Genomic DNA, 23,618 nt, shown 5'->3' with positions numbered 1-23,618 from the left:
CCGTCAGCTTCATGATTTCATCTGTCGTCCATGGTTTTTTTTTGTCCCAAAACTGTCTCAATAGTTTTTAGTATCTCATCTAGGTGGTTTTGGTCTTCAAACCATTAATTTTAAATCATATCCAACAGATGAGTAAGCTTTGCCACTACAGCATTGTCATTGTATTGCTAAAAACTGATGTCTGATGTTGATTTTATTAGTCAATTTATGAAAGTGATTGTGAATAGTAAATACGAGTACGTATGTCTAAGATAAAGTAGGAAGAAACTAAAACACTATTCAATTCAAAAAAAATTTTTATTAAAATTTTTCTAATTTCTAATATTCTGGTCTAACTAACATTCTTGTCTGAGATAAGAAATAGTTATTATCTCTAAAACTAAGCCAGTTAATTCCTTTATCTCTATACGCCGCTGGCCGAAATATGTTTCTTAATTTACCATTTAAATTGCTCTGGTAACAGGATTTATACCACCAAGCCCCCACTGAAATTTAAAACATAATTATTAATTTAGTATAGTATACCAATGGTACCAAAAATAAGTACAAAACTAGGGTAGTAGAAAGAATACTATAACTATATAATAGACAAGACAAGCTTTTGTGAAATTCAGACCGCTCCTATGTAATCAAAACTTAAATTTCGAAATACGCTACAGAATGGTCAAGTGCTACATATGGTCCATCTTGCCTTATGGCATGGAAACGTGGACTTTGAAAAAAACATCTATCAACAAACTTGAAGCATTTGAAATGTGGTCATTGAGAAGAATGATGCGCATACCTTGGGTGGATAGAAATCGAAACGATGACGTCCTTAAGAGAGCCGGCGTGGAAAGAGAACTCTTTGAATTAATTAAAAAACGCAAGATTGGTTACCTTGGGCACATATTGAGAGGAGCAAAATATGAAATACCACAGTTAATCCTACAAGGGAAGATCGAAGGTAGGAGAGGAGCCGGCCGCAAACAATTATCCTGGTTAAGGAATATTAAAGAATGGACAGGAATACACAATACAGGCGAGATGTGTCACGCCGCCAAGAACAGAATTCTAGTAATGAGATAGTCGCCTACGCACTTTGGTGTATGGCATGTTAAGAAGAAGAAGAAAGAATATTTAACTTAACTTATAACTCAAACAAAAATTAAAGTCAAGGTCTAAATAGGGAATCCACAGAGCCGCAGGTTGCCTAAATGAAACAACATAAGAAAAAAAAATATCGGTAAAGAAAAAAAAAAGCATAATTGAAAAAAAGTCATCAGACCAATAATGAAATACGCGACAGAAACACAACGTGACACAGAGAGTACAAAACGGATGTTAAAAACAGAAGAGATATAAACACATGCAAGGTAGAGAACATTAAGCAGTGGGTAAGAAATATGAGAGTATAATGAAATAGCAACAAATAGATTAGCAAAGACGGCAAAAGACGATTCCCCAATAGAAAGACGATCAGCAGAAAGACCACGAAAATTATCAAACGACAACTTGCTGGTCGCACATTGAAAAACAAACAGAGTTATATCCACATAACAAGAAGAAGAAAAACCTATAACCAAATCTTACGTTGGATCCTATTTACAGACATATTCTTATAAAGCTGGAGGCTGGCAGAGCCACCAAATCTTATACAGACACTCACCAGCTGCGACCTAAGAACGGTTAGAGATGAGTTCGGTAATCACCTTGTGGGATTTTACTTCTTTTTGATGCAGGACTGAAGAGATATAGATGTCCGTAGATTACTTTTACAGAGCTGTGATCTTGGTAGGTATACACTTAATTATCCACTGTCAGAGGGGGCTGCTGATTCTGCAGTTTTCAAGTGCCCGTCCTCAGAGTTCTGTTAACAGTTTGTATTTAACTTACGAAGAGGACTTCGAAACTCTCCTGATAATCAACTTTTGAAAGTGTAGGGATAATAGTATAAGCTCTAATAACGTATAAGCTCCCGCTTAAGGAGTACTTTAAAATGGTGAAGTAGCAAGTACTTGGGAATGTCAGTGGGCCTGTTAAGAATATCCTGGATTGATCATCGCACTAACGTATCCATATTAGAACAACAAAGTAAAGGATAGATTGCTTAAACAAATACAACAGAGATATTAGCAGTATTTTGGAAACATTACTAGAAGAACAGGTACAATGGAAAAACTTATAGTCGAGAGTTAAGTTGAGTTAAAGGAAAGAGACCTAGGGGAAGATCTCGAAGCCGTTGGGTAGATCAAACAAAAATATTGATTAACCAAGGGTTACATGAAGCCGAACAACTAGTCCAGGACAAAGAAAAATGAAGGGAATTCGTGAAAAAACTGTAAAGGCCTGATAGTCTCACCACATCCCAAAAGGGATTATGACTGAGGAGGGGATCGAGTGTGTACTTAATCAAAAGTGGTTGTGACTTTGGTAACTTTTTAGATATTGAATTTGCCTTTAGTGGAGCTGCACTTGAATCCATGTATCTGGTTGTTTAGCTATACAAGAGACATGGGGTTGGCAATAATCTCGTTTGATTTATGCTCTGATCTTTCAAAAGCAGACAGCAGCATACCGTTGATGCTTTCTCCACTGATGTGTTGCCTGGTGGTCGACTTAAGCAACAGTCCAATAAACTTATGTATGCAAATATATATATATATATATATATATATATATATATATATATATATATATATATATATATATATGTGCTCAGGTGCAAAAACATCGATCCATTAGTATTATTTGCTGAAAAAAGAAAACGTTTAAAGATATTAGTTTTAATTTAGGTATAATATGTAAAAGTATATGTTATATTAAAATAATTTTTACAGATTATCCAAAAAAATCATTTATTTATAGAGACATACGCCAAAACTCAAAAATACAAGAATATTCAAAACTTTCTGAAATTAAGAAAAACATTGATAATAAATCAATATCTAATGTTTCCCCCTCGGGCCCTAAAAACAGCCTGTACACGTCTAGGCATTGAGGTAATTAACCTCTGGATATCAAATTGATCCAATTGGTCCCATATTTCTTGAAGAGCCGCTGTAAGTTCAGCCAAGTTGTTTGGACGGGGTACTCGTGCTGGAAGACGTCTTCCCATCATATCCCATAGATGTTCTATGGGATTGAGATCGGGACTGCAAGCAGGCCAGTTCATACGGACAATTCTCATCTCCTCTATATATTGGTTGACGATTCTATCACGGTGAACGCGCGTTGTCGTCCATAAAAATAAAATTAGGTCCAATGAAAGGAGCAAAAGGTACCACATGCTGATCTAAAATACTTGTTATGTATCTTCCAGCAGTCATACAACCTCTATCTACAATAACTAAATCAGTATGGGCTTCTGAACTGATACCAGCCCAAACCATAACGGAGCCCCACCGATAACTTATTCTTTCCGCAATATTACATTGAAAATATCGCTCTCTGTGTCTTCTCCAAACCCTTTCTCGGCCGTCTGGTGACCTTAGACAAAATCTGGACTCATCTAAGAACAATACATTGCTCCAATCTGCATCATTCCAGTTTTCATGTTCTCTTGCAAAAGCAAGGCGAGCTCTGCGATGTTCTATGGATGGTATTGGAGATAGGGCTGGCCTTCTGAATAGTAAATTACCTTCTACAAGTGTCGACGAACTGTCCATCTGCTTATATCCACATTTATCACTTCGCTCAGACGATTTGTCAGTTCAACTGAAGTTAGATGACTATTTCTCAAACATGATGAGACCAGAAATCGATCATCTCTTTCAGATGTTACCCTTCTACGAACTGATCCTGGTCTTCTTGTGAAGTTACCGGTGTCGCTAAAACGCCGAACTGCTCTTTGAACCGAAGATCGACTAACACCCAACATTTCAGCTGCATAATATTGGCTACGACCATCTTGAAATAAAGTCACCGCCCTTGCAGCATCTGTCGGAGTTAGAGACATTTAGGAAGGATAATTAAAGAAAAATATAACACGTTTTGAAAATCAAATCAGTAGACTAGTATGGTTGTTGAATTAAAAACAACATTCAATAAATATCTACTTGCTTCAGACCCTTTTTGACCAAAACCTGAAATACCAATTTGTTTTAAGAAATATAAAAATCAATTTTAAAATTATTATTTTATTTCTCGTATACGAGGGTACACCTAAATTTACATACGTAATTTAATGTCTCTAAAATTATACAACTTCAAATAAATAAGAAACAAGGAATGGATCGATTTTTTGCACCTGAATATATATATATATATATATATATATATATATATACATATATATATATATATATATATATATATATATATATATATATATATATATATATATGTATGTATATATTTAAAAATAAATTTAAATAATAATAATGATTTTAATCGTAAATTAGTTAATACGTACATTCTTCTTCCGCGCAGTTAAGAATACTTTGATCTAAATCCAGATCTTTTGTAGTAAAATTTTGTCCTAAATGGTAGGTCAATGAATCACCAGCATCCCCAGAATATCCCTTTAAAGTACTTAAATAGTATCCCTCCACTTCGGAACCAATGGCAAAAGAGTCGTACAAAGCATAAGCATTAATTCCATCCTTGTCTACCAACTCCACAAGCAGCAAGTTAGCTTCAAACGCTAAAATAAAAAAAATAACTTGATAATCGATGAATAATGACAGAAAAAGACAAACAACTTTCGAACAGAGAAACAATAAGATAAAAAAAACATTTTAAATTTGAAAAAAAGTATTCCCTCGTCTATGTCCGTTAGCGCTAGGTTTATAATGTACTCTGAATATGTATTGAACAATAATAGGGAGAATATACATCCCTGTCGCACACCTATTTTTTTATCTTTTATATATAAAACTTTACTGACTAGAAACCCCAACGAGTGACCATGGCCCTCCATGGGCTGTCAGTGGTCACATATGATAATAATGATAATAATGATGATTGTTACCTTATTGTATTCAAGCACACTACATTGCATTGCTAAATTGAACTAGATAATTGTTACCTGTCAAGTGGTAAATACTCTCCAATCCTAACCAATGTTCTCCATTTAGATCTCCGAACCCAAATTTATACTCTCTCCAGTCTCTATAGAAGTCAACAGATCCGTCAATTCTTCTCTGTATTACAGTCCATCCGCCCCCTCTTGTCTCCATGTCACATGTTACGTTTATTAATTTATTTGAGCCAGTTGGTTGTATCTCGTAAATTCCGGAAATATTTACACCTATGATAACAAAATATTTCACATAGTTAAAAATTAATATATATTTAAAAATTAATATATGGCCAAATATATGACCTAGGAGGACAAATTCGTTAAACTTCCCGTGCTCGAATCGGTATAAATAAAATGTTATGAATCATTTCGGCCTATCCCAGCCGCATCAGACACTTGGGTTGATACAAATTCAAACTCGGAAAGTCCAACGAATGTCTCGAGACATTTTTGGTTTTTGATAGGCGTCTGATTTAATTAGTTATTTGGCACATTCTTTATGGCCTCAGTTTTTAAACCTTTTCCCCTTTGTTATTGTTCTGTTATTTTGATCTTTCTGAGGTGACTCCTTCATTTTTTATACTCTTTTTCATTTATTTGTATTATATTTAGTTATATATGTTTTAAATGCAGTACATACCTGAGTCGAATATTTCCTTACAATTCCTAAATGGATTACCATCTGCCAGACCAATATATGATGATTTGTTAAATGTTGAGGATTCTAAAATAAGTTTTATATAATTTATATTTCACAATCACATTTAATTAATTAATATATCAACATATTAATTCCCATAGTTAGTTATCATTAGACTTCCGCAAATATGCATATTCCATATTTTGCATATTGTGCATATTTTATGCAAATATTTCATATTATGGCATATTTGTATAAAAGTTTGCATAAAGTGCATAAAAGTTCAGATTTTTATACTGTATTTGAAAATTTTTAAACATACCAATTTATTTCAATTCTTGTATAAAATTTTGTAGTCATTTTAATCAAGAAATGATCTAAGTACGTAATCTCTACAGGTACAAAACATTTACAATTTCAAAGAAGATCAATTTAAGTAGCCCTCAACATTCTTAGAAAGTCTCGGTCACTGAGGCATTCAGTTATTGGATAATCGCTAAGAGTTCGCTCATTTGCATTTTATGATCTAATCCCCAAATCTATCTACAATTTATTGTATCTTAACAGCAGGTAAACGGCTAATAGTTTTGTTCCTAATTTAGGGATTTTCCAAAATCTCCCAGTTTATTGAATTAGGTACCTAAACATTTCTAATTTGATGCTCAGATTTGTAAATCATTTTTGTTTTGATATTCAAAGCGTAAACACTCGTTGTGCGTAACAAAAAGGAAGATTGTGATTTTATAATGCCTAAAACAACCAGTGCTTCAACTTGGATTAAACCTTATAAAGAGCTGTCTATGGATATGGGAAAAATCTACTGTTCAGTCTGTGGCAAAATTGTAAGTATCTAATATTTTCTATTAAATATCTAATATTTCATACATACAGGGTGTTTCCAAATGACACGTACAACGTTTGACTGTAGATACTTCTCGAAAAATTGAACAAAACGATATAGTTAATGAGGGGTCAAACTTATTTACTTTTCGAGATACAGGGTGTTAAAATTAAAAAAAATTAAATTCTTTTAGTTAATAACAACAATAACTTTAAAACCAATAAACGTATTTACTTGAAATTTAGTACTCGTAGGTTGTTTTTAAATGAAAAATAGCTTCCTTTAGTGAGAAAAAATTGTGCATGGTACAATACAATGGTGTGTATTTAGAAAAATTGTTCACCTTTACTTTTTTTTATGAAGTCAGCTATTCTAAAACACAATTATTTTTATTGTAATTGAATTAACAAAAAAAAAACTTTTGTTGAATTTTAAAATAAGTTATATGATGTACTAATGGTTAGTAACAAAAACTAATTAGTGGATTAATACTGCATTTAAAACACTTAGCGAGTGTTTTTTTTTCCAAACCAGTTATTTGATTAACCAAAAACACCTTGTATATTTTTATATTTTAAAGGTTGGGTTAAAATAAAGGATTTTATTTTTATTTATAGATAGCATGTGAGAAGAAATTTCAGATAGACCAACATGTGAGAACTGCTTCACACATTGCAAAAAAAGGAAAAATAGGAGGAAAACATCAAACTTCAATGGCTAAATGTTTCCAATCTACTTCAAAAAAATTAGATGAGCAAGAAACTTTTATTGAAGACTTGTGTCGCTCATTAGTGTCTGCAAACATACCGCTTTCAAAATTAGCAAATGTAAATTTTAGTTCGTTTCTAAAAAAATATTGCAAACTTAATGTTCCAAGTGATCGGTCTCTAAGAAGAAATAATGTGAACGGGCTATACTCGTCGGTGTTAATTAATATTAAGGAAGAAATTGCAGATAATTATTTTTACATATCTGTAGACGAAACCACTGATTCCTCAGGAAAGTATATTGCTCATTTATTGATTGGTGTTCTTAAAGAAGATACCTTACCAAAATCTCATCTTATTTCATGCCAGCAACTTGAGAAAACAAATGCTTTAACAATTTCGCGTTTTATACAAGAAACATTAGCAACTTTTTTTCTTCCGACAACTATTCCTTCTAATAAATTACTGCTTATTTTATCGGATGCTGCTCCTTATACGGTGAAAGCAGGACAAAATTTAAAAATATTTTTCCAAGATTTAATACATGTTACTTGTGTAGCGCATGGATTAAACAGAGTTGCAGAGTAAATACGAAAAAAGTTTCCTCTTGTGAATACCATGATATCCAGTGTCAAAAAAGTATTTCTTAAATCTCCTATAAGAATTCAAGTTTATAAAGAAATGCTACCTAACATTCCTCTTCCACCACAACCTATTTTAACGCGATGGGGAACATGGTTAGAAGCAGCTAATTTTTATGCAGATCATTTTGTTAAAATAAAGAACATAATTGATACGTTAACAGATGAAAGTTCCCAATCTCTTTTGGATTCTAAACAAACTTTTCAGAGTAACTTGCTTCAACAAGAACTTTCATGTATAAAATCAAATTTTAGTTTTGTTCAAAAAACAATTACTCAGTTAGAATCACCAAAACTGTCATTGTTCGAAAGTACAGCACTAATAAAAGAATTTGCGTCATGTTGTCGGAACGTTAGAGGTAATATTGGAAAAGATATTTTAAAAAAATTTGAAGCTACTATGGAAAAAAATAAAGGTTACCATATTCTTTCTGAAGTAGTCAGTGTTATAGCTGGAAATATTTCGGAAACAATTAATTTAGAACCAAATGTTTTGGTTAGTTTGAAAAATGCTCCCGTTACATCAGTTGATGTTGAACGAAGTTTTTCCATATATAAATATATGTACTCAGACAGAAGCCACAAGTTTTTGTTAGAAAATTTTGAACACCACTTGGTCATTTATTGTTACCATAATTCTAAATAAGTTTATTCATACTTAAAAATGATGTAGTTACTTAATATAAATGTAAATCTTAATGAATAGTAGGAAATATTTAGTTATGTACACTTTTTTTTTTAAATAAGATTGTTACTATTTTACGATTTTTTTATTTATTTGTATGCATATTTTGTAAAATATTTGCATATTTTCGGGTAAACACGTGCATATTTATGCACATATTTTCTACATTTTTATTTGCATATTTGCCGAAGTCTAGTTATCATGTACTTAGTTTATGCACTCAAGTTCAAGTGAGAGAAGAAGAGCAATTGAAAGTTTTTCAGAAGAAGATTATTAGAAAAATACTAAGTTTAAAGAGGGAAAACAAAGAGGATACAAGACAATAAATGAATCACGAAATAAAAGATGGATGGGTTAAGAGAACATAGTTAGAACAATAAAAGCACAAAGAATTAGATGGTATGGACACATAATGAGAAGAGAGAAGAGAAATCCGTAAAAAATTATAACGGAATGGATACCACCAAGTAAAAGAACCAGGGGTAGACCTAAACTGAAATGGAAGCACCAAGTGGAAGAAGACATAAAAAGTATGGAAATAAGAAATATAGAAAGGACAATAAAAGAGAGAGAATAGTGGAGAAAAGTTGTGTAAACAGCGAAGTCACACCGGAAACTGTAAAAACAAACTCAGAATGGGATGAACCCCCACACAAAAAAGATCTTCAAGTGAAAACAGATTCTGCTTCTTTGTGAGTGTATAGCTTGTATATAGTTCATGAAATTCAAATTAATGGGGACAACCAAACTGCTGAACTGCAAAGAAGAATCGCTTTAGTATGAACAGCATATTTAGCTGTATCATACATCCTTCGACAAGCCAAATGATGTGAAAAACAAGATTATCTACCAGTTTGTACTTTCAAACAAAGAAGAATGAATGTTTCAAAAGATTAAATCGGCAATTGGAACCCTCTTTGTAACCAATTTACCAGATAGTGGAGAAAGCCCACAAACTTTAAACTGAAATTAAGGTTCGAAAACTAATTTGTAGGTGCAAATCTAAAACCACAGATTTTTTTAAGAGCAATTAAAACTTTGCCACTTTGCTTTAAATTAAAACAGAATTCTTAACAATGAAGTAAAAAATAAAAACTTTCAATGTAATTGGTATCATTTGTTTAAAAATGTTTTTTGTTGATGATTTCTGTCAGATCCACATATGGATTTCACAGAGTATTTAAGTCTTTATAGAATAAATAACTTAACTACATATTTTAAATACGCGGTCATTCGACTATCAGTCTGTTTAAAATTTTTTCCGTCGACCATCCATTTATGATTAATTTTAACACTCTCAAAATCATTGATTAATGACCCCTATTAATGAATGATTTTCTATTAATGAACGATTTTATTATATGCAACACAACATACATTGCTTGTATAATAATTTAACCACATTTAACGCTCTGTGATTGGCAGTGACCTGTGGTGTAGACAACCAAACATATAGGTACCTAATTACTATTTAAATGGGAATAAGCCACAATTAAAGGTTAAAATACATTTATTGACGTTTCAATTTCCATAACTTACCAATACCAGTATTGGTAAGTCAGTAACATATAGAGAATACATCATTTATATTTTTTAAATAACAAACATATAAAATCGGAATTTGGTATTTATTGAAGGTAAACTAAATGCAAGATCAAATACTTACCATGTCGGGATAGTATTATGAGGTTTTTTTTCCTGGTTTTCTCTCATAATTTACTATGGAATCACTAACAGGAGAATTTTACTGTCATCATGGCATGTATTTGTCTTTTTAAAGACGAATTACATGTTATGATTTTTTCTGACGGATATTCTCAAGTTAAAGTGGATTTCATGTAATCGAATGAACTATCTTATAAGTAAAGTCGTCCCAGGAACGCAACTCAACAATATTGGCAATATCATTTTAAAGTAGTCTACTTTAAAATGTATAATGTATGTCTGAATTGTCAATATAGATGAGTCAGATAAAATTAAATTATTAGAAGAATTTTTCACTAAGTAACAAAAACAAAATTTGTTTAATTTACTAATGTTTGTATTTTGAGAACGATTTCCGAAGTGGAAATTGAAACGTCAATAAATGTATTTTAACCTTTAATTGTGGTTTATTCCCATTTAAATAGTAATTAATTTAAAATGCCACAAGAAAATAGCTTCAGAACAATATATAGGTACCTATTTATATTCCCCCTAAAAATTTATTTAAAATGACATAGCCGCTGTAAGTACTGTCTGTCATTGTATGTCATTATTTATCGTTAACTAAATAAAAATTTAAACTAAGATATTTTTAGAAGTCTCCAGATTAAAGCAGAAATCTGAATTTGTTTCGAAACTATCTTACCGATAAGATATTTTTATTTCTAAAAAGTTCGGTCGACGGAAAAGTTTTGTAACGAACTCGTGAATTAAAATGGCGATTAACAATCTCGAACATTAACGCTCTCGCTTCGCTCACGCGTTAAAATATCTCAATTGTTAATCGCCCTTATTAATACAGTTGTTGGTTAAATAACTATTAATATGAGCTTTTATTTTTAATTTTACGTACAATATGACAACTGAAGTTTAGATTTTGAAACTTTGACGGTGTTAGTGTCAACTAAATATCCATCTCGCCTTTTAACTAGTGATAGCTTTTTTATTTGAATTTTTGAAGTTATACAAAGTATAAATCATAATATCAAAAGCAGACCTATTAGAGAAATTACTTACCCTCTATTTTTTCTTGAACAGTATGGTTTTTCTGATCACCCCCTATATGCTCTCCACATATCTGAAAGTGATTATATATGTGTAAAAATAATAATAATAATAAAATAAACTCCCTGTGGGAGTTTTTGTCAGTTCTTCTATCAGGCGCGGCCCCCTGCGAATGGGGGATGCTCTCTGGGTATTCTTAGAACCGATACCCAGAGGGTAGCAGGGATACCTGCCGTGGAACAAAAACTGACACCTGGCAGTAGGTATGAAATGCATACCCATGAAAATGGAGTTTAATAATTTATGTTTAGGGTCGCTGCCTGGGGATCGCCAGGGCTCTGGAGCCGGCGCTGGACGTGACAGCATGCGGGATTTCGGTGGCAGGGTGTTGAGGAGGCAAGCCCCTATCACACAATCAGCTACAGCCCAACAAAAGGAAGAACCACAAACGAGCCAAACAACAACACGAGCTCCACTCGCTGAAGGTGCTGCGTTGGAACATCAGCCGGCGCTCACTCAGGCGAGGCAACCGAGGCAGCGCATGAAATGGACTGTGTCTATTAATGAAAACATTTTGCGTTTCTATTACAAGGTGACGAACCTCGGTCGAGAAACGATCGGCTATGGACAACCGTATGCCGAATTTTGCAGGGAGTACCCAGAGATTCAAGTATCTGAACAGCGAATAGCAGATCAATACCGGGTAATTATAAGAAATAATCTTGGGGATAAATGATAAAACCCTTCAGACCCATTTACCGAAAGTGCTATGGAATCTCGAATTATGGACAAATCCCACAGGTCTTTAATTATCAACAACAAAATTAAAGGCTATGTTATTTTCAAAAAAAAAAAGAATGAGTGTCCTTTATATTGCATGGAGAGACTTCAATATAAATTACAAGATACCTTACAGGCAATATTAAGTGACGGAACTGATATGAAAAATTTGACATCATACTTTATGTTCCATAAATGTACTTAATAAATTGTACAACACCAATGACCCTACGTGGTTAAGGTATAAATAAATCAAAAAAAAAATTGCAAATAATGAAATATTTCGCATTAAAAGTCTGTGTTAAAACGATGTTTGTATCTAGTGAATTTTTCCAGGTACAGATCTTAAACCATAAATGCATTTGGTGATAAAATAATGTCAGCTACGCTAATTTTTGTACTTAGTGAACTTATAAAAAATTGCAATTTCTGTTTACGTAAAAGTATTATTATACAACAGAGAAAAAACAATTGGAAATATAAATTTGCTGTTACTTACGCACAGAATAAAACTTGTTAATACGGCTAAACCCAGATATTTCCTAGATAGCGACATTTTTCAATTTGTGTTTATTTGATTTTTAATAAAACAGCCTTTATTTATATTCGAAAATTTATACAGATTATCTTTTATGGAGGAAAAGATTAAATGTGATAGATTAGAAAATGGTATTATATAGATTAGGAAACTGCAAAAAAATTGTCACAAAAACACTTACTGAAAAGTTGTGTACAGGGTGGTCCTTAAGTAATTGCATAAAAAGAAAAAATTGATTCTTTACTTTAAAATATTACGATTTCAGACAACTACGGTTTCAATAAAATGTTGACAATAAGAGAGATACTTCTTAAAGTTCCATCTCCTATCGGAGGTTGGATATCATAACGGCTATAGTCACTTTGTTGGCTGCTGCTCTGAAAAGTTGTAGTGAACTACAGTTAAACCATTCTCTAAGGTTCTTTAGCCAGGAGATGCGTCTTCTTCCTATGCTTCTTCTTCCTTAGATCCTTCCTTGCATAATAATTCTCAGCAGCTCATATTTTTCTCCTCTGGTTATGTGACCCAAATATTCTAGTTTTCTTCTTTTATGCTGTTCATAATTTCTAACCCCTTATTTAGACGTCGTAGTACCTCAGCATTGGTAATCCTTTGAACCCACTGAATTTTTAATATTCTTCTGTAACACCACATTTCGAACGCTTCTATTTTCCTTATGTGTTGTTTCTTCAATGTCCAAGCTTCCATTCTGTATAGTAAGATAGAAAATATGTAACATCTTAGAGCCCTCAATCTGAGATGCAACTGAAGGTCTCTGTTGGTAAGCATTGTCTTCATTTTCACAAATGCTTGCCTTGCAGTTTCAATTCGGACTTTGATTTCTCTGTTTTGGTTATTTTTGTCATCAACCCAGGTTCCCAGATATTTATATGTCTCTACTTTTTCTATTATTATTATTATTATTATCTCTATTATTATTATTAAGAGAGATACAGGGTGTTAAAATTAAAATTTTATCCCTTCACTGCATCATGTTGTTTAATAACGACATACTAAATATAAACACTTATTTTCATAGCAGATAAAGATGAATCGGTTTGTGCATAACATTGTTCGCTAACAACGCAGTATCAATCAAGTAGATTAAACAGTCATAGATGGTGTTGGTTACCAGTATTCGGTTTTCTTAGTTAGGTAGTGTACACGATTAGACACGTGCTTCATATTGTTTTTGTCAGTTTTACCAAAGAAATTTGAGTAAATATATTTACGTGTTATTAATAAGGTAAGTAAAATGCATGATTTCTTGCGGTATACAGTACTGCGCATATTTTTCTCATAATGATCAAAGGCCTCTGACTGACAAGAAACTTGCCGATATAATAGATAGTCTTTGGGATAGCAAAGATGGGCTAGATGATGATGATGATGATATTGTCGATCTGGATTCCTTACCTGACGAACAAATTGGTACATATTATCAGTCTAATAATGAGAATTCTGAATCAGTGAACGAAATGGATGAGAATACTGTAGACACTACTATAGTTAATGGCACTGTAGAGGAGGAGCCTCCAGAAACTCTGGTTTACTCCAAGAACAAAGGTATACTTATTTTACAATCAATTTGTGATAAAAAATACTAAATGTTTTTTTATTTTTAGACATTATATGAAGAAAAAAAAGTTTAAACTTATCCGAACGGCAACTGGAATCTAGAGGAAATCAGAGTCTTCCAAATCATATCCTACAACTAGAAAGTCCCTATAACAGAGTTTATTAATCTTTTACCAGTTGCGACCCAATTTTATATAATTATTTTCACACACTTGAGTGCCATAAAGACAATCAAACCTTATCGCTATTAAAGTATATTTATTTGTCAAATTTTTTAGCCAGTCTCTCTGGATCCGCCCTTGCACTAAACTTACGGTAAAACCTTAATTACCAAATTACCGATAATAAGTACATTTATTGATATGTGGCAACACCAATCCAAAACCGATCGTCTCTCTTCGCGAGAAGTTCCGAGTTCCGGGTTCTCCTCTCTCATCCTCTCCTCAGACCCAGACCTTCGTCGAGTCAGTTTAGTCAGTCCAGTCAGTCCTTCTGCACCTGTTAAATTTATTGTGAATGTTTATGTTGTAGTTTGCGTGTATTCATTGCAGTTCACGGTATTAAAATATTAAAAGCAGTAGGTAAATATACTTAAATTTATACAAAATCGTGGATACATTTTTAACTGGGCGTAAGCGAGCATTCGATACTAGTGAAGCATCAACAAGTGTACAGGCGAGAGTGGTTTCAAAAATAAAATCAAGAAAATATTCTCAAGATTACTTAAATTTTGGGTTTACGTTTACTGAAGTAAATGAAGAAGAAAGGTCTTTATGTATCATTTGCTCAAAAATTTTAGCAGCTGATAGCATAAAACCAAATAAACTTAAAAGACATTTGGAAACGCTTCATAGTAAGTGCATTAATCAACCCCGAGAATTCTTCGAGTTCAAATTAAAATCACATGAAAAACAAAAATCATTTTTAAAGAAAACTTTGACTGTAAATGAAAAAGCTTTACTTGCCTTTTATAAAACCTCCCATCAAAAAGCTAGATGTAAAAAGCCTCATACTATTGGTGAAGAGCTTACTTTGCCAGCTGCAATTCAAATTGTAGAAACTATGTTTGGAGATAATTTTGCCAAAAAATTGGAGTCTATACCTCTATCAAATGATACTATTGCCCGTCGAGTTTGTGATATAGCTGAAGATGTACAGGATCAGCTACTCGGGAAGTTGCGCGACAAGCTGTTTTCGATTCAGCTTAATTAGGCAACAGATAGCAATAAAGATGCTCATTTTATTGCCTACATTCGATTTTGTGATGGCATATCATTAGTAGAAGAACTTCATTTTTGCAAACCAATAGAACTGAAAGCAACTTCGCTCGCATTATTTGCTATCTTAAACGATTATATAAATGAAGCAAAAATAGAGTGGAAGAATTGCGTCGGAATATGCACAGATGGTGCTCGTGAAACGTCCGGAAAATTTCATAGTCTACAAGCGCTTGTGAAACAAAAGTCTCCAATGTGTATATGGACACACTGTATGATCCACAGAGAAGCTCTGGCTTCCAAAGAAATGCCTCCTGGTCTGAATAGTGTGTTAACAACGGTTGTAACAGTAGTTAATTACATAAAAAATGAGACTTTTGAAAACCAGAATCTTTTCTGCACTTTGTAAAGTCATGGGTGCATTACATTCAGCATTATTATTTTATTGTGAGGCAAGATGGTTATCACGTGGGAAATTTTTACAACGTGTTTTTGAATTAAGACATGAAATCGCTATTTTTCTAGAAGAAGAAAATAGACCGGAAGCCGAGATGTTTCGAGATAGTTTATTTTTGATGAAATTGAGCTACTTGCTTGACATATTCGAGAAACTAAATATTTTGAACATTCAGCTTCAAGAAGTCAATACACATTATATTGGATACGAGTGATAAAGTTAATGGTTTTTGTAAAAAATTGGAATTGTTAAGCAGAAATTTATAGCAAAAAAAACCTAGAAATGTTTGCAAATGTGGATGAATGTATTAAAACTTACAAGTTTGAAGAAAAACACGTGAAAGTTATTTTTGTAACCATTGCAACCATAACAAATCAATAAAATCATTTTGTAAAAAAATATAAATAAGTAAGTAGGTAGTTCTGACCATTGAAATTACGAGGTAACTTGAATGGCCCTAAAAAACAATTACTAATAATTTCACATTATAAGTTTATTTAAAATTCATGTTAGAAATGCTTGTTCCTTAATTAAAAACATTATGGCGGGTAAATGTATAAATTTGCATCTTATTCCTCCAGTACACAGGCTCTATTTTCTTACGTGAATACACGCGTGGATTACATTAGTAATCCATGCGTACTGGAGCTATGGAAAAGAAATATTATTTGAAAATAGTGTTATTGTTTTAATGAGGTTCTTCTCTTATTTAGTCTTCCAAATTTTATAACACCTGCTAAAAAGAGTATACTAATGAGTACCCAAATCTTTTCGACGTCGGTAATTTTAGCATCTCTGTTGCGTTAAACATTTGCTCTTACCTTCTCATCAATCTTACCTGCATCAAATTATAATTTTTCATACTCAAAAGCCCCCAGTTACAAATTTGTATACATAAATGTCTGCAAACGTGAAAATTATAGCGAAAAATAAAATTTTATCCTTGTCAATATCAACATTTTATTAAAACTATTTTTGTATACTTATCACTTTAGGACCACTCTATATACACAGATTAAGTATTTAAGAGTTTTTAGAAATTTGCATGGTAATCTGATTTCTTAATACAGGATATTTAATATTGCGACACTATTTTTTTAATATTAACCCATAGTGAGCCAATAATTATGAAATCTATTTGATAAACCTAAAAAAACTTGAAGGATTGATTAAAAGCAAAGGAGTTAAAAGAAGTTTTTTAGATTATGTCCTAAAAAACGGAGAACTTCTGTTTCAATGTATCCAGGCACTGTTGTAATGAGTTGTTTTCTGAATTATATTGTAAATGTCTTGAGAAGGTTAGCATTATTTATTCAGCTCTTTTGATTACTTTTCTGCCCATCTATTTAATTTTTCTGTCTTTACTCATAGGGACTCATACTACCTCTTTATCTTGGAGCTGCTCTAACTGATATTTTTTTCATTGTTTTTTCTTGGTTACTTGAGAATTTCTTGCTTAAATTTGACGAACGATGGCTTTCCATATATGATCTCTGTCTGTAATCTGCTCCTCTGTCGTTTCTAGAATCAGTCATGGAGCCGCAAGCCCCCATATCTCTTGCCGTACTGCTCCACCATAGGCCGATCAGACATCAGCATATTTTAGTCTAAGCCACAGATTCATTTTAGAATTTTAAACTACTGCATTATCCTTTTTTATTTTTCTGTACACCGAGCGAGGGCTTGAATGCACATCCACTTAATCATTCGACAGTAAAACGAATGAGAGTTGGCCGCCTGAGCCACTTGGCTATCTGACCGACTACTCGATGTACTCGAACAATGCTTTAATTAGGATGGTCGGGATATCTGGGATAATTGCCGTATGAGAGATTGACAAGGATGATTCTGCAATAGAGGCCAACGAGTAATAAATGCAGCCAAGGCAGACCTCCCACCCGCTGGTCAAATCATAGCAAGAAAATCTCGATAAATTGATGACAAATGATGAACGATTTTCTTCTTCTTGCTATTCTTCTTCTAGTGCCAACTGAACTGATGAATGTTGACAGTAACCATTTTAAATTCGTTTTTATCTTCTGTTTTTCTTAAAAGCGTCTTTGTATTTAAACCGGTTTAGTCCGAATGTTTTTCAGTCAGGATCTTTGTCGTCTACCAGGACCCCTTTTTCCTTCGACTTTACCTTCATAATCAGCTATAACAATTAATTACTTATTATTTCTAAGTATGTGCCAGAAATATGCTGTCTTTTTTCTTTAAATGCTGGTCAAAAGTTCTCTGTTTCTTCCCATTCTGTGCAAAACCATTTCGTTCTTAATATAATCGGCTTATGGTATTTTCAAAATTCTTGTGAAAAGCGACACCTAAAAAGCTTCCTGCTTTCTTATTGAACGAACGGTAACTATCTAAACTTTGGCACCATAAAGATGAACGATATTAAGATAAAAATAAATGAAAAAACCTTAAGAAGGCCATGATTTCAATATTAAGTTAAAACATTATTAAACAAGAAAAGGAGACCCAAGAAAATAAACCGTAAAAAGCAAGTTTTTCTCATAGGTTTATCAAAATAAGAAATAGAGCACAATTATAAGCTGCCATTTTCATTTTTCAGTATCAAAATAAATCACGACAAAGAACGATGCAAAAAAGATCAAAAACGCTAAAACGCCTAAAAGGAATGTTTTAAAAACATACAATTTTATGGAATGCACACTGAAAGAAACCCTGCACGTTTCCAGAGAACTATTAAAACCCCACTTAGCATTTCGACGGCACAAAAATACAAAAAACAGAAATACAAATATTTGTGGTTATTCGCAAACAAAAGTAATCTCCCATATTATCATTATAACGATTAGTAAACGATGAAAAGCAACAGAATGCTTAAAATTAAATATTTTTCGGAATTGCCTAAACCACAGACTTGAATTATTTAAGCAGCTATTTTTTAATTTTAATGTTAAAATAATTAAAAGTTAATGTATTGCATAGAAAAAATTAGTAACATCTTCTGTACACATGAAGATATCTCTTCTCCGCCAGGTTATGCTATAGTCTTATCCCAAATAAAGCAACAAGCATCATATTTTCTCTTAATAACAGACAAAAATCGATACAAACATTTTATAGAAAGATATATAAATGGCAAAGATATTCACCAACATAAACAACTCTGGAAAAATACCAACAGAATGGCTGAAATATGAGTGAAAAAAACCAGAAGCCAAAAAATGCGAAGATTACCGTACTATTAGCCTCATGAGTAATCTCCTAAAATTGTTCCTAAAGATAATTAATAAGAGAATCTACAAGCTGTGTGAAAGTCAAATTTCCCCCAACCAGTTCGGGTTCACAAATGCTGTTCGTACTAGAGAGGCTTTGTTCTCAGTACAAGTTTTATTCCAGAGATGCAGAGACGTCAACTGCGACGTATACGCATGTCTGGTCGATTACGAGAAAGCGTTTGATCGAGTACAGCACATCAAGATGATGCAAATACTAAAAGAAGCAGGAATTAATAACCAAGATTTGAAAATAATTAGAAATCTTTACTGGAATCAGACAGCAAATCTCAGAGTTGAAGATGAACACACTATGTTGAAGATAACTACGTGAAAATCATGCGTATAGTGAAGCAAGGCTGTATTTTGTCTCCTGTAATCTTCAATCTGTACTTTGAAAGAATATTTATTGAAGCAATGCACTAAACGCTAGACAACATCAGATATGCAGATGACCCCATAATATTTGCGGACAACTTAGAAGACCTACAAGTTCTTATGAACAAAATCACGTATTACAGTCAACAATATGGTCTCAATATAAACGTTAAGAAGACAAAGCTTATGATAATTAGCAAGAAAAGAATAACAGATACAACTACCTCGGCACCATATTAAATGAAGAATGGACCAACAACCAGGAGATTAGAGCATGCATCGGAAAAGCTAGATCCACCTTCAATCGGATAGGGGCATTCTTCGAAAGTGACAACCTCTTTTTTGATACAGAAGTACTAGTGCTGCGATGCTACGTCTTCTCTGTCCTTTTTTGTAGTGTCGTGGACTTTGAACGAAGATATGTGCAGAAAACTGGAAGCATTTGAGATGTGGCTATATCGGAGAATACTTAAGATCCCGTAGACTGACCGAGTCACAAATGAGGAGGTCCTTAGAAGAATGAATAAGAACCGAGAGGTACTGACCACCACCAAATCTAGAAAGTTACAATTCTTCGGACATATTATACGAAATGAATCCAGATATGCTCTCCTTCAAGCCATCCCGCAAGGAAAAATATTTGGAAAACGAGGTCCAGGAAGAAGAAGAACATCTTGATCAAAGAACCTTAAAATCTGGTTTAATACAACATATGTGCAGCTTTTCTGCGCTGCTGTAGATAAGATAAGATTGCCATGATGATCGCTAACCTTTTTAACAGATAGGCACATCAAGAAGAAGATATCATGTTGCATAATGGTGTGGGGAGGCATTTGTCTAAATCAAACGTAAATAAAGCATACTGAGAATCATCTAAACCTTTTTGTTTGTCATTTCTCTTTTCATCGAAAGAAGATTCTGCTAGGTCTAAATGTTTTTTGTGAAGAGCAGATGCATTCAATTTTTCTTTGACATTTTTGTTTGAATCCATGAAAATTTTGCAGTAGTCACACTTTGCACATCTGTCGATTTTTGGCTCACGAAATGCTAAATTTAATTTTCATACAAAAATGTTTATACAAAGAAAGTAATGTTTATATTTCTACAATGCAATATAAAGTTGTTTAAGAAATAAGGAAATGTATATAAATGTTCATCGAAAAACATAACTTACAGAACTCACGCGGAATATTAATCAGAAAGGAGGTGTCTTGTGGAATTTACCAAAAATACATACGAAAGTATTTGTGCTCGGATTCATAGTCTGCAAATATGGGGCCTTTTTAATATTAATAAAGTATGAAATTGTTACTTTTCAAAAAGAATATTTTGTATAAGTGTAACTCATACAAAACATTCATTTAAAAGTGTTATGTCTGTTTTGGTAATGTTTGTTTTTGCTAATGTTTTTTACTGGTAATTCCCGACCGTGGAAAGGTGGCGCTAAACGTCGCGTCGTCGTAAAGAATTACCTGATAACATTACCAAGCTTTGTCGTCTTGAACAGGTAATAAATAAGGGTCTTAAACCCTTAACAATTCACCGGACGCTCTGTATAATGTTATCTTGAAAAAACAAGATCTTTCTTATATACCAACAATAAAGGTTGAAATAAAACTTCAAGTGGTAGTTAAAATAAAGCTCAGCCACAGTGTCTAAATCAAGAAGCCGAGCCCCTAGAGAATTATGCTCTAGGAGAACCCGTGTAGGACTGGCCTGGCTGATACACACACACACACACACACACACACACACACACACACACACACACACACACACACACGAGTTCATTCCAACCCCTAAGTAAAGTAAAGTTCGTGTAACGTTCTGGCTAAGGTCTAGTGTTAGGATTTTCAGGTCGCGCAAGCGCCTCTCACATGACTTAACGACTACTTTCGTAGCCGGGACCGATGGCTTTACGTGCCCTCCGAAGAACGGTGGTAGCTCAGTTAAATTAGAAATTGAAAATGTTGTCGGTCCCGGGATTCGAACCCGGGTTCTTCAGCTTGTTAAGCCAGTAATATAGTCACTGAGCTACGGCTGCCACATTCCAACCCCTAGAAACATGAGTGTACCACTGTTATTCAGCGAAACCTCCATGTCCGAAGATCAAATCGGTCTCGTTCCAAAAAAGCATGTCATTTTGGCTAGATACCTATGTGACCCCAAGTTTTTTCCATCACCCCTTCCCTACGTTTGCCATATACAAGAGAGGCTATGAACTATTACGTCGGGCGATTTAGGAAGAGAAACACCCTCCATTTTACACGATTGCGGTGATGCCACCTTGCTTTTAGTGGTAGCTTTGCAGCTTTTCTCCCTATTTACTTTGTTGAAGTCATGACTTCTGGACTGAGGTCCCTACAGTGTAGTCCCACCAACCTGGATTGGAGTCTCTCCGTCCGGGAATTGTGTGTGCTCGAAAACTCAGCTGCCGATTTGGCAAAATGACTTTTGTTCTCCTCGACAGCTGGGCGTCCGAAGAGTCTGGCCACCGAGCCCATGTACGCTGCACATGGTCTCAATGCTTAGATTTCGCGAATAAGTCGCCCAATCGGCCTGCCTTAAGGGCCAAGTAGCCTAAGTGGCTGTATATAAGTGCCTGAGGGGCTTTTTATACCAGTATGTATATGTGTGTGGGTGTGAGCCCGATCAGTACCCGCTTAATAAATAGAAATTATCGCGGTAGTAGATTTAGTTAGAACTATGCTAGTATGGATTTTTTTGGTGAGCATGCTCCGATATTTAACCCTCTAAAATCGATTAAACGTCTTAGTATGCTCTTTTTTTTCCTACTCCGCGTATATTGACTGCTTCATAGATATCTCGGTCTGAGTGACTATATTTTATGGGGCAAACCTATATCCAGCTATTTGGTGTTTTGGCCGGCTATGTACCATTCTTTTGTTTTCATCATATTCCGTTAGCTCTCTCAGCTTATTACATCAACAGAAGCTTAAGGTTCTTTATCTTTATAAGCTTCTTATTCTATGGAACGTCGTGTAGGCTTTTTCATCCATTGTCCGCAGGATTTTTTCTTGCCTGGTGTCCCGATATATGTATCTCAAAGGCACGTAGGTTGGTACATTAAGGGCTTCCCTTATTATGTAATTTTGGGCGGTTTGTATAAGAGAGTGGGCAAGATTATGCTGTTCTGATTTTGGTCGTGAATCTTAATTTACTTCTCCTGCCTATTAGCGAGGAGAGTTAGCTGCGTAGTGTCTTGGCTTTGTAGATCGTTTGATTTAAATGTTCTGTGAACGTAAGCTTTTTGTCAAGGGTTACACCAAGATATTTAGCTTGACGGCTCCATTCAATATGAGTGTTTTGTCGGGGTTGAGAGCTATCTTTTAATGTATGCACCATGCATGCATTCGGTTAAGAGTATTTTGTAGATGATTTCTGGCGATATCTGGGTTCCTACTGCTGGCTACTATTGCACTGTTGTCAGCATACAGACTTAACAGTGATCTCGGGTTGGTTGGTGTGTCAGATGTGTATATAGTGTACCTGCCTCCAGAGTTCCGACTTCGAACAAGGTGGCCCCTATTCGAACTCTCAATTTTCGGTTTGTCAGATATGACGCAAGAAGACATGTCATTGCCTCGCTATACCCTATATTATGCATTTTATATAACACTCCTTTGTGCCAGACTCTGTCAAATGCTTTACTGACGTCAAGAAAGGTGGCTGCTGTATACATTTTTTCATTGAAACCCTTGGTAATATATTCTGTTAGTCTTAGTATTTGTAATTCGTAGGAGTGCTTCGATGTAGAACCTAAAATTGTTCCTGTTGTTTCTGGTTCTTCTTTGAGTTGTTTAGTATGACTCTCTCTGCTATTTTACTTATAGATGATAGCAAGCTAATTGGTCTATAATTTTGTGGAAAGCTCCCATTTTTTACCGGCTTTCCAATCATTATTACCTAAGCCCCTTTCCATCTGTCCGGGAAATATCTTAGTCTCATTATACTGTTGATGATGTTCGTGATGTAAACTATTAATTTTGTCGGTAAGTTTTTTAGTGCTCTGTTCGTGATGTTGTCTGATCCAGGTGCCTTCTTTGCATTCATCATTTTTATTATTTCTTCGATTTTTTCAGGGGAAGTAGGTGTTAATTCTATTCTACCCTGTCTTCTTCTTAGACGTCTGGTGCTTCTTTCTATATTTTCTATGATATCTAAATCCTCGTCCGGATG

General features: G+C 33.9%; 1 protein-coding gene across 1 annotated transcript; it reads right to left on the bottom strand.

Moving 5' to 3' along the window:
• Positions 1 to 278: 278 nt before the first annotated feature.
• On the bottom strand, positions 279 to 12,646 carry LOC140449190 (fibrinogen C domain-containing protein 1-B-like). The gene is made up of 6 exons (XM_072542351.1): positions 12,505 to 12,646; positions 11,238 to 11,298; positions 5,643 to 5,726; positions 5,009 to 5,230; positions 4,394 to 4,624; positions 279 to 485 (listed from the first exon to the last, which is right to left on the bottom strand). The coding sequence occupies exons 1-6, from the start codon at positions 12,559 to 12,561 to the stop codon at positions 319 to 321; spliced, it is 822 nt and encodes a 273-aa protein (XP_072398452.1). The 5' UTR covers positions 12,562 to 12,646; the 3' UTR covers positions 279 to 318.
• Between the last annotated feature and the right edge of the window lie 10,972 nt (positions 12,647 to 23,618).

The sequence above is a fragment of the Diabrotica undecimpunctata genome, chromosome 8 (assembly GCF_040954645.1).
Source record: "Diabrotica undecimpunctata isolate CICGRU chromosome 8, icDiaUnde3, whole genome shotgun sequence".
Classification (NCBI taxonomy): Eukaryota; Metazoa; Arthropoda; class Insecta; order Coleoptera; family Chrysomelidae; genus Diabrotica; species Diabrotica undecimpunctata.
Note: the sequence above shows the minus strand (reverse complement) of the source record. Positions and strands in the feature narration are given on the sequence as shown.

Coding starts and splice junctions, on each gene's coding strand:
- LOC140449190 (XM_072542351.1), bottom strand. CDS start 12,561: ATGTCGCTATCTAGGAAATATCTGGGTTTAGCCGTATTAACAAGTTTT. Junction 11,299..12,504: donor TAACAAGTTTTATTCTGTGC/GTAAGTAACAGC, acceptor AATCACTTTCAG/ATATGTGGAGAGCATATAGG. Junction 486..4,393: donor TAACTGCGCGGAAGAAGAAT/GTACGTATTAAC, acceptor TTTAAATTTCAG/TGGGGGCTTGGTGGTATAAA.